This window comes from Cardiocondyla obscurior, linkage group LG07, assembly GCF_019399895.1.
Source record: "Cardiocondyla obscurior isolate alpha-2009 linkage group LG07, Cobs3.1, whole genome shotgun sequence".
Classification (NCBI taxonomy): Eukaryota; Metazoa; Arthropoda; class Insecta; order Hymenoptera; family Formicidae; genus Cardiocondyla; species Cardiocondyla obscurior.
Window position 1 is genome coordinate 8,989,396 of NC_091870.1, and position 11,743 is coordinate 9,001,138.

The following is an 11,743-nucleotide window of genomic DNA, read 5'->3' on the forward strand; positions in this document are numbered from 1 at the left end:
TCATGTCAATGTCAGGCGAGCGTGACTTTTTACATCGATAAAATTCCTCGCTCGTGTTTGAATACGAGTCACGTAGCCGGTGCTCGTGCGATTTACGTGAATCCTCCCGCCGATGTACCAATTTGCGAGGGAGAGGCAGCGAGGACCGAGAGGTCCTTTCGTTTTCAAAAATTTCCATTGCTTTCGCGCGCGTAAAAAAAAATAAATTTCCTTAATACGCGACTAACGCGAAATCCCTCGGAATTTAGAACTTTAATAACATTTTTTCGTTTTTCTTTTCCAGATCACTTCTCCGAGAAGATCGATTTCGAGGCACGCAGATTGCTACAGATCCTACCGCCTTACGATCCCGGCGCGGGGGACGTCAGCGTGGAATGCAAACGACACGCGGACATCTTTCACGAGGAGCTCGCCAAGTTCACTCTCTGGGCGCTTCAAAGTAAGTTCGAATTGCCTATAAATTTCGACGGCACGAAAACGGAGTTTTAAACTAGACATTTAAACTAGGAATTGCTACGGTGTCACGGTAGCTGTGGGTCATCCTGGAATTATAAGCTTAAATGCTATATTAGACAATAGCTCGCCATAGTACAGTTAATCTCGTAACTCCTTGCTAGTCTACAACTACTGTGACACCATAATAATTCTTAGTATAAATTTTCTCCGGGTAATCCGAAGCTACATAATGCCAGACGGATTGTGGAAGAGTCGTTCCGACGAGTTCTTTGGTAAGAATTAATTTTTTTTTTCTCATGAAACGATTGAGAAAACCAAATTTAGAACGTGCATAATACATCGACCGTTGGACGCGAAGGAACTAAAAATAACGGCAAACAAGTTTTGTTCTTAATGATCTTCTATAAACTGCTGTGAGAACGAGTCAACGGTAGATCGAATTCGCTCGTAGACGAATATTAATGTCGCACGCTGTTCTGTATGCGGCACGAGATATTTGGCAATGGCTTCGGAATAAAACGGTCATTGTCGGATCCAAACTTATTTCTTTTTCGTTCGTATTCACCTTGCATATTTTTGAACGGTCACCGAAGCGTGCATTGCTTTATATTTTACGAAAAAGTTGTACGGAGATTATTTTTATTATTAGTACCACGGCGATAGTATGGTTATTGCAGTTAAATTTTTTTTTCTTATTGCAAGAGTTCGCTTGATGCAACAGGCGAAATAGATACTCGGTCGAAGCTCCTTCTTTCTAAATTCATAATATCGATCACGTTTGACGTTTCAGTGTACGATGCCACCGCGAAAGTGCCTTCCGGCCTCCTAAGCGGTAACGTTAATCAATTCGGCGATTTCGACGAATGCGTCGGTGTCGAAGGCAAGGATGGCATTCGCGGGCAATACTGTCTGGCATATTTGCAATTGGATATCGACCAATCTCGGTCAGATCTCAAGTACCTGCACCGCCTGCTACATTCGCATTATGCGTTTCGCAGCAACCTAACCGACGTAAGTACACGCCTAATCACGCGTTTTCGCGATGAACCGCGCGGCACCGACGTGATTGATCCTCTCGCAATCAATCACCGCATCTTATCGCGATATCTCACGTTCGCGGGTGAAACAACCGGCCGCTACGGCACGTAGGATATCAAAAATCGTGTGTTTAAATCGGTTACCGTTTACTGGGTAGCCTCCAATGATGCGAAAATACGATAATATATGATAACTGCAGGCAACTCATCCACGAACGATACTTCAATCGAGATTACTTCACGAAAATACCGTTATTCTTTTACAGATTGCGGTATCTTTATCGGTTAAAAAGCGACAAAGTTATTGAGATTCACGTGGAATAAAGTAACTATACGTATAGCCGAACGTAAGAATCCAAGCTCTCGAAATAAAACATATTTACATACCGGTATTTCCCTGCAAAAAAAAATGCTGCCTGCATTTTAATGAACTAGCGATCGTCGTACGTTTAATCTTAACTTGGTTCAACATGCAGCAAGCGTACGAATTTTGTGTCCACGATTTATGTAAATTTACGAAGCCGAAGGATATCAACGACCGGATGTCAATGAACAAATGTATCAAATAAAATAGAAGTAAAAATAATGTAACGTTTAACAAATATTCGCGATAAATACTTGAATTAAATTTCTCAAAAATATTTTAATTATCTGTAGATTGAAATTAAAAATAATTGCTAACGTTTACTCGGAGATTTAATTAAATATTTCTTGCTCAAGTATTTTTTTTTTACGCAGTTGTCTGTTTTTTAAGTATGTCAAATGCACGCACATCGCAGAAACATCGCGATATTATACATAGTCACGTGAATTCCCGGATCAAGACGTGATAAAAATTAACTTATTTCGAACCATTGTACGAGGAAAAAAAAATCGCGTTATTTTTCATTCTCAACGTTTCATAATTCAATGTAGCAGCGGGGAAAAAAAATAGCGATCTTAATTGAGGCCTCTATATAAGCGTGAAATAAAACGCGAAAGAATGTGGATTGGTGAATCACGCGGGAAATCTGCCTTGCTTAGATATCGATAGTTCTATTACGTAATAATAGCAGGCGGGAAGATGCCACGTGCCTGGTTAGAGCGATCTTCTAATGTTGCGTATCGTATGTCGGATTAATGCTAATGTTTATCACTCGATGTATTATTAGCTCACTGCAAAGCCCAAGAGTATTAGTTATTGTTACCTGACTGGCCAAATGCATTAATTACCTCTTGAATCGCTTGTTCCGCCTTCACGGAAATCATAGAAACATAATTTATAAAGTGTCTTTTCTGCTCATCTCCCACAATCAAATGTCTTTAACAGACTTCCGCAAACGTCCACTTTCAAAAGCACCTGCGCGACGAGTGAATTAAAATACCTCTCTGTCACAAGGATAACTTATTAAAAGATCTCGCGGAAGAGTCAAAGGAAAAAAAAAAAAAAAAAAAAAAAACATCCTGTTATCGCGTCCGCCACGCATAATCAGAATAAGTGACGAGTTTCCCTAATGTTCCCATAAATGACGTTGTCGATCTTTTACATTATTTTTCAGCCTGTTATAAATACTTATTTTTAATGGTAATTTTTTAACGAGCACTGTCTGCATGAAGAAAGAAGATAAATGAAAAATTGCATGGCAAAATTAATTCTATGACACTTTTATGAAAAAAAAAAAAAAACTCTATAGTAATTTCCAAGAACGTAATTTGTCAACTTTTGTTCGCAAAATTTCTATCGTTCGTTAATTAATAATGTATGTACGACGTCTGCGGTTGCGTCTGCAGAACTAATTAATTTTTGTCAACGTAATCCGAGTTTCATCCATAATGCAATGTCGCGGATGGCAAGATCGTTATAGATAGATTTGTTTTCAGCCCGGTCACAGAGTGCCGCGCTTTAGCAGCGTGAATTGGGCCATATGCACCCCCGCGTCATGCACAGCCCAAGACGTGAAAGCCTCCCTCCAACATGCAATTTCAAAGTACACGGCTCAGACCGGTCTGAAAATCTCGCTGCAAGTGGACCAGAACATGTGCCAAGTGAAAAAAGAATTCGTTCCGTCAAATGCGACTATCGCAACTAGGTAAAGCTATATTATGTCTAGTGGAGTCACATCAAGCATGCATATTGCGAAATAAAAAAAAAGTTAACCCACCCGTGGACTGTTCCGATTCCCTATAATTTTCTACATTTTTAAAAAAAGCATTTACTGCATTGTTAAAAAAAAATGATTGACTAAATCGAAAGGTGAATCGAATCACTTGGAATTAATGAAATTATTTTCACGTTTCTTTTTTCAGTCTTCTTTTCGTCACTGTGTTTGTGCTGACTTTCGTAGCCGCGTACTACGATCATTGCAAAATACCGGCTAGCGAATTACTTCTATCGTTCTCTCTGAAACGCAACGTTCTTAAACTATTCTCGTTGGAAAGACCGCAGGGTGACATAGCGGCGCTCCACGGCATTCGATTCTTAAACAGTGTTCTACTACTCACAGCTCACAAGAGTATGGCTGTATTTTTCATCCCTTACGTGAATCGAACTTACATGGGCGAGGTATAGTATAAATTATTTTCCCATAAACAGATTACTCTAAAAATTATGGACAATATTTCCTTCGCAAATTAACTTTTCTAATTATAATTTTATCATAGCGATTTACGTGAAAAATGGCTTGGAAATAAATCCTAATCTTTTGACTTAGTTTTTAGGTAAACCGTGGACTGTCATAGGAAGAGCAGCCAGTCTGTATACCGATCCGTTTATCATGCTATCTGGTTTGTTAACGACATACTCGTTCGTAGGTAGATTGAAAAGAACCGGAGCTCTAGATGTCAAGAACGAATATTTATCGCGCTTGTTAAGGTATCCTAAGTGTGTCTCGATCAAATAAATAGAAACGGAAGACTGTGCTCCTCACAGATAATCTTTGTTTCAGACTAGTACCGACGTTAGGTGCGTTAATACTTTTTTGTACTTACATTATGCCGTACATCGGATCTGGACCACAGTGGCCGCTGGTGGTGACGAACCATGCAGAAATCTGCAAGAGAACATGGTGGAGGAATTTCTTATTTATTCACAATTACTTTGGATTCGAAAATATGGTAAGTGAGACGCGTGCAAGAAATCATTGCGAAATAAATTTTTTTAATTAATATTTAATTTAATTTAAAATATTACCAACCTTCCTTCGACGCGTCCAACTTTCCTGCCAGTCCTGTCGAGAGATGAACGATCTTTTTTCCACTTTCAGTGTCTCACGCACACGCACCACGTAGGAATAGACACGCAATTGTTCGCCATTTCACCTCTGATGGTATTACTCCTGTACAAAAGGCCGAAGATGGGCGCCATTGTGCTCGCCATAGTAGCTTCGATATCTACGATATTGAGATTCTACGTCACATACGTTAAAGACCTTAACAATTACGTATATTACGGCACGTCGTAAGTAAATCAAGCGTCGCGTTAACCCCTTCAGCGGGCGCGACAGAATTTTCAATAGGTTATGTCCGAGAGTCTTTCAAAAGTCCGAAACGCGAATGACACCCTTATGCACCCGCTGACGAAGTCGAGAGATCAATTTCAATTACGTGTTACTTACGTCTCGTTTTCGCCCAGGATAAGGCAGCTGTTCGACACCGCGGATTATTCCTATACGCTGCCGTCGCACAGACTGACTGTTTACATTATCGGGGTCTTCGCGGGCTATTTGTTGCGCAACGTACCTAAGGACTTCAAGTTCGGCGCAGTGAGTGGCGTCGCACTAATTACTTTACGCGATTCGCGATACTTTCGGCAAACACACTAATCTAGAACGTTTCCAGACAGCTCTTTACACAGGCTGGACCGTGTGCAGCTTGATGTTCGCCGCGGCTTTCATCGGTCCCTCCAAAATGGGCTCCATAGACTACGTGTACAACCCGATCCATGCCGCCGTGTACAACGCGTTCGCCCCCATCGGTTGGTGCGCCCTCTTCCTATGGATTACAATAACGCAGCATACCGGCAATTCAAATGGTAATTTTTTATTATATTATTATTTAATATTATTTTTTAATATTATCGCGCACACGTTGATTGCGCCGCATTGTTTTTTTCGCAGGATTCCTGCACAGACTAGCCTCTTGGCGAGGATTTCTCATCACCACGAGGATCAGCTATGCCATTTATTTGACGCAATTCCCGATATTTTTTTACAACGTTGGGCAAACCCGCACGGCGGAAACCTTCGAGTTTTTCAAAATAATGGTAAGTCTCATCCTGAAAGCAGACGTAAACGTTATATTTAATTTTGTCCACCTTACTTATCCGATTATGAACAGTTGATTTAATTGCGACACTTACTAATTGTTTTGAACATATAATCTGTGTTTCAGTTAAATATAAAAGAAATGGGATGGATTTTCTTCATGTCGATAGTCCTCACACTTTTATTTGACATGCCGTTTCAAAATATTAAAAATTATATATTTAAAAAACCAGCGTTAAAAGAGAATATTAAAAAGTCGTCCAAAGTGGAATAGTTTTAATTCCACTTTTGATTACGACCAAATATATTTTAACTTATAATTAATTACAGTCGCTTGTCTACAGCTTTGTACATAGCGTATTTTAAATTAAACTTTTAATAATTAATGTATAACGTGCATAGACAAATTTTCATAGGATGTAACATATCAAGAAGAAAAAAATCGAGAGACGAACTTCTTTGTTAAAAGTTAATTAATATTTTTACTAAATAGGAAAATAATTAATGGCAGACGCACGTAAGTGTGGTTACAAATAACATTCTTATTTTTCTAATAATTATTAGAAAAATCGTCGGACTCCACCGACTCCACTGCTTAATCAAAAATATTATTTGTTACACTTATATATAGTTTCAAATGGCCATAAAAATAATTGTAAATATTAGTTTCTTGTTTATTTAATAAAATTTACAGGAATATTACTTTCTACATTCAAACGATATAATATCATATATAATTTAAGATACGTACGTACTAGTATTAAAGGCTTTAATCCCTATTCTCCTCCAAACATCGAAGATATAAAAGGTACGTAATAATAATATAAGCATTAAAATAATAAAGCATTAAATACACATTTCATATAATTTTCCTGTCCTGTTCTTTAATCGTATACATTACATACATATTATTTAAGGAATACAGCATACATTTAATTTCACTTAGGTACATTTCTTCATTTTCATGCAAGATACAGTATAATGAGGCGTAAGATAAACGTTTAAACTCTTTTAAGACAATATACATAAATACACGTAGGTACAAAAAAAATATTTAACTGATATCTATTGTTCCAAACGCCTTGAAAAAAAAAGAACGGTTCTAATCTTGACGTATTTGTCATATAATCATTTATAATGGTTACAAAACCCTTTTTTTTATGTAAAATGTGTCTATAAAATTAAAATAAATGATATATAAAGCTTCCTTACAGTAGCTCGTAATAAGTATATTTACACAGCTATGTTGGTAGGAGAATATACTTATACAGAATATTTTCTTTGTTATTGATTAATTAAAAGACAATTTCTTGATATAAACTTTCAGTTACATTTCACTAGTTAATTATTTCGAGGAATAATTTTTTCGCAGAAAAAATATTTTAAGAAATAATCTCCTGTGTATCATAGAATTGCAAAAAATTATCACATATTACAATAATCTAATCTTACGTATTTAGCGTATTTATTTGCAAGATCAGTTCTTATTAACTTCTTTTTTTAATTGCAGTTGCGTACGTTTTGCAATAGGCAGATGATATTACAAGAAAGCTCTAAACTGAGGCTGTTTTAGCTGAAAATAAAAGCATAAAATAATAACTAAAAGAAAATTAATAATAATTAAAAAAGGCTAAATTAAATGTCATTAAAGTTAATTAATAAAATAAAAAGTTCTTGTAATCATCCTCTAAACAAAATAATTTCTAAATACTACTTTTAATAAGCAGCACCATCAAATATGTTTAATTATGCCATATTACATGAATAGAGTCGCATGTTTGATAGGAATACATACATACATACATACATACGTCATATACATATGTATGTTGCAATAACGCATACAAATGCGTTAATTATCAATTATAAACTAGTCATAAATGCATCAGTGGTACAGCAATATTATTCGAGTACATGCAACATATTGCATAGTACAAAAATTGAATAGATGTTAAAATAATTTTTTAAATAATTTCATATTAGAGATATAAGTATGTAATTTTCCTATCATACCTTTATATACCGTAATTTTACATATCTAATTTATATATATAGTATTAATAAAACTGATTCATGTAACATACAAAGCATACGATATCAATATAATTGTTAGTCTCTTGGAATAGCACATTCTTAAATGGATAGTTAAATTGTTTTGCATGTAATCTAAAAATTAATTAACAGAAGTTTAGTTGAATTAAAATTACATGCAGTTCATTCTGCACATATCTGTGTTAAATATATCATTATTGAAAAAGCGTTTGCAGACTATATACGTTTTAGGAATATATCAATTTTATACGCAATACTTCATATTGTACTGTTTGTCTTAAATATAATCATAATTAGCATTTTAATGTTAGATTATAAGCAGAGAATTTCTGTAACATAAGATTTTTTAATTATATTAAAACATAGATATACGTTTATCTATCGTAATACCACACCACATAATATCGTGTCATAAATATATACCTGTTTAACAGATTTCTTGATTTATTGCAAGCCAAGATTCGAGAGTTTAAGAGAAATCTCTATTCGGGAAAATTACAGGCGCCAACAATGACCATACGTAAAGACCCAAACACATCCACGAAGAAATAATTTTCACCCACATTGAAGCGTTGTTTGCATTTAACGTGTCCAGAGTAGAGTTCGGTCTATTAAAATATTAATATAATTAAAAAATTTATATAAAAATCACTAAAATATTAATAAAATTTTAATATAAATGCATATTAAAAATAGTTAAACATTACAACACTATAGATACGTACTTGTACCAATTTGTAAGCGTCATCATAACGTATAAAGTAGCAAGAGCAAACATGAGATGGAAAAAACTCCAGTTATATGCCACTTTTTCTTCTTCATTATCCCAAACTTTGGCATCGTTTCCACTTTCTGCATCCGGATTACGTCCTTCTACTGTAGTATAATCTGGTTAAATTTAGGAAAACGAGAAATAACAGAAATAAAAGAATAAAAGCAAACTAATAAAAAAAGAAAAGTTACTACTAAGCTGCAAATACAATAAATTAAGCATCATTTTCATAAGTTTTTGATAACCTGCTGTAAAATATAAGTATACAGATGTTATTTAGCATTTCATCACGTATACGTATTATAATTATAAAAAAACTAGTTTGCAATAATTCTGAACTAATTCTTATATTATACAAATTATGTCGTAAAATTTCTGATAAATGTAACAAGCAGAGGAAATAAAGATAAACACACACTAACTACAAAATAAATTTAGTTATCTCATAATTATAAATATAAAATTAATATTTTATAGCGTCTATATATAAATCATCCAGTAACTTTAGTTTATAAAAATAAATATATAGGTATTTATTTTCAAAAATAAGAAACAATACTTAATTAAATTAAATCATTAATAAAAAATAAATTATGATTATGACAAGATTCATGACAAATGAATTTACAAAGTAGTGTGTGCCTACCTTCATTGCCAATAAGAGCCTGCTCTCCCGCATTCCTGACTACAGAAAGATTGATGTTTGTTACAGAAAAATTCGATATAAATATACTTAAAAAAAAAAACTTATAAATATTTAATTTTTAAAGAAAAAGCACACTTTTATAGACACATGACATGCAATTAATATTTACCAGCTCCATTATCTTGAACTAGTACATTTTCGGACATCGTAATCTTCGAAGATTTGGATGCTGTGCGTAAAGAACTGTATAAAACACAACTAAACCATATTATAAGTCCAATAATGCTCTCTTTATCGAACGCAACACGATTTTGTGTAGCAACATCATGACTCGAAAGGCCGGGGATAAAACCAGGATTACATTCGCGAACTGCAAGTTTAAATAATAATTAAAATTAAGATATGAATTATTGACTAATAGTATCCGTCATAAATCATTGATATTTTACCTGGACTGTTCGATATACCGCTCCATGTTAAATATACCACATATAGTGTTACCACAGATGATTGAAGGAGTCCAGATCGCGGCTGATGTTCTTGTACAGTCGGTAATATTGATATGATACTGGTAATAACACACAAAATTAAATTAAACGAAATAAAAAACTTGTTTTCATCGCATGAGTCTGCCTGTAAATAAAAAAAACACATAAAGAATTATATATTATATTCTGTACTTTCTCAATATCTGTTTTAAAACTAAAGATGTATGATTAATAATCTTACATGTGTATAATATATGAAAAGTGCCGTTACTGCGCCAACAGCAACGGCATAATTGAAAAACGTTGCGGATAGCAGTGCGGCATACCTAAAAAATATTTTATATAATAACAAAAATATTATCGTCTCACAATTATCTAGTTGTATTACAGTAAACATAAGTTTTACCATCCTTTCGACTCGGTTTCCTCATAATTTCCTACCCAAGCATCTGCCCAAGAATGAGCAAAATCAACGATTAAAATTAATTGAATAATTATAAATAGGAAACCTCCCAGCATTCCAAAATACATCCAAGTAGATCCAAATGATCTTTCCGGGATAAAGAAAGCCCCAATGATCCCTCCGATTATTAACAAGTACTTGATTGCCCAAAAACTGAAAATTTCATATAAATGTTAAAAATTAATTTTAAACGCAGCGGAATAATGTGTTTAGAAATTTTATTTACCCATTTTGTATAGGTGCCCGTGGATCTCGTGAACTTTTCACTCTGATCATTATTATTGACATCAAGAAAAAGTACAATGCAAGAATAAAACATATTCTGTACACTGCTAAGTAACCAACTGCAGATTGACAATCAAGAGTAACTTCTGATGGAACATAATTGCTACTGTTTGCACAAAATGGAACCTGTTAAAAAAAATTACATTATCAGTATCTTTTTAATTATTTCACATTATTTTTAATCATGTACCTTTTTAAGAGCGTTTTGAAGACCAGGAGCCAAAGTGATACAGGCAGCAATAGTCCCCAGCAGTAAGAGCAACGCATACATGATGCGAGTGCTTGTGCTGTTTCTGCAGGAGGGACATTGGGAACAGCAAAAACTGCATGCTGTGCTTCCACATAAGCATGCAAGCTATGTAATAAAAGGAAGCATTATAGAATTAAAATTTTTAATATTTTATAAATTAATATAGTATATAATAACATTTTATAAACAATTTATTCTTATATTTTAAGTATATTAAATTATTTCTATCATACTATAGGAAAAACTTTAAAAATAGCTAATGTATTATGGTTTCTTTGTAGATATATTAAAATCAATATTAGATACATGTATATACATATATACATATGTGTGTATATGTATAATCAAACAACAAATATAGCAACTAATTCATTATTCAATGTTTACTCATCCCTCTGTAAAATTAGGTACAATACATAGTAAAATTAAATTAAACCCAGAACAATTACATAAAAAAAAAAAAAAATTAAATTTAAGATGCTTTGTTCCCAATGGTAATAAAACGAATACGAATTTCTGTTACAGAGATCAACAGCGGATTTTAACTGCGTCGCGATTATAACAAAATGTCGCAAAATATCATAACGAGGAAGCACGAAGGAACGCTATTGTTAATCTCATATTAAGTGAGTAACGTGGAAAGTGAAGGGGGAAAGATCTGCGTTTTCGCGAAGGATGAGTCAGATGCGCGTTATCTGCGAGCTGCCTTACCTGAGCCGTCGAGCACACAAGACCCATGGTAAAACTCTCTCGTCGCCCTAGCTATCGAGGGAAAACGAGAGGCTGTCTCGGGAGTGCTGGAATAAGCTCGAGAGCTGGAAGAGGTCGAAAATAGAACGGAAAAAGTACCACGGGGACGAAAGCGCGACAACAATAAACGCACTAACACCGTCGCGTCGCTCGTGAACAACTTCAGAATCATCAGCTGACCGCGACGTCAGAGCACTATGCGCCATTCCGCGGCGCATGTTGCTCGGGTCTAACACTAGCTGATTGGCTAAACGGCTGCGAACACAGCGCTATCTATTTAATAACCAGTCTGGCTATTCGCGA

General features: G+C 34.7%; 2 protein-coding genes across 10 annotated transcripts in view; one reads left to right on the top strand and one right to left on the bottom strand.

Moving 5' to 3' along the window:
* LOC139104202 (nose resistant to fluoxetine protein 6) overlaps positions 1-6,495 on the top strand; it is a 30,507-nt gene extending 24,012 nt beyond the window's left edge. For 3 of the 4 annotated variants that reach the window (XM_070659527.1, XM_070659526.1, XM_070659528.1), the window contains 11 exons: positions 284-439; positions 1,247-1,467; positions 3,354-3,562; positions 3,780-4,035; positions 4,184-4,344; positions 4,418-4,586; positions 4,736-4,929; positions 5,104-5,233; positions 5,310-5,502; positions 5,588-5,733; positions 5,862-6,495. In XM_070659527.1, coding sequence (XP_070515628.1) covers position 439; positions 1,247-1,467; positions 3,354-3,562; positions 3,780-4,035; positions 4,184-4,344; positions 4,418-4,586; positions 4,736-4,929; positions 5,104-5,233; positions 5,310-5,502; positions 5,588-5,733; positions 5,862-6,008 — 1,827 coding nt within the window. In that variant the 5' untranslated portion in view covers positions 284-438 and the 3' untranslated portion in view covers positions 6,009-6,495. The remainder of the gene's footprint in view (positions 1-283; positions 440-1,246; positions 1,468-3,353; positions 3,563-3,779; positions 4,036-4,183; positions 4,345-4,417; positions 4,587-4,735; positions 4,930-5,103; positions 5,234-5,309; positions 5,503-5,587; positions 5,734-5,861) is intronic. The other variant, XM_070659525.1, reaches the window with a different exon arrangement.
* Positions 6,496-6,591: 96 nt separating this feature from the next.
* Positions 6,592-11,635, bottom strand: Tms1 (serine incorporator TMS1). Of its 6 annotated transcripts, none has more exons than XM_070659539.1 (11): positions 11,402-11,635; positions 10,631-10,795; positions 10,382-10,566; positions 10,099-10,308; positions 9,934-10,018; positions 9,654-9,837; positions 9,374-9,574; positions 9,205-9,243; positions 8,512-8,662; positions 8,210-8,394; positions 6,592-8,115 (listed from the first exon to the last, which is right to left on the bottom strand). In XM_070659539.1, exons 1-10 carry the CDS (start codon positions 11,426-11,428, stop codon positions 8,256-8,258), a joined length of 1,386 nt encoding a protein of 461 aa, XP_070515640.1. In that variant the 5' UTR covers positions 11,429-11,635; the 3' UTR covers positions 6,592-8,115; positions 8,210-8,255. The 6 variants fall into 6 exon arrangements, with proteins under 6 accessions (XP_070515640.1, XP_070515638.1, XP_070515639.1 ...); XM_070659537.1 differs by having other exon boundaries at positions 6,592-8,117; positions 8,221-8,394; positions 8,512-8,674; XM_070659538.1 differs by having other exon boundaries at positions 6,592-7,307; positions 8,512-8,674.
* Positions 11,636-11,743: the final 108 nt, after the last annotated feature.

Excerpts from the sequence above, each read along its gene's own strand:
- Tms1 (XM_070659537.1), bottom strand. The coding sequence starts at position 11,428 with ATGGGTCTTGTGTGCTCGACGGCTCAG. Across the intron at positions 10,019-10,098 it reads GAAACCGAGTCGAAAGGATG|GTATGCCGCACTGCTATCCG; the intron begins GTAAAACTTATG and ends AATATTTTTTAG. Across the intron at positions 8,395-8,511 it reads ACGCTTACAAATTGGTACAA|ACCGAACTCTACTCTGGACA; the intron begins GTACGTATCTAT and ends ATATTTTAATAG.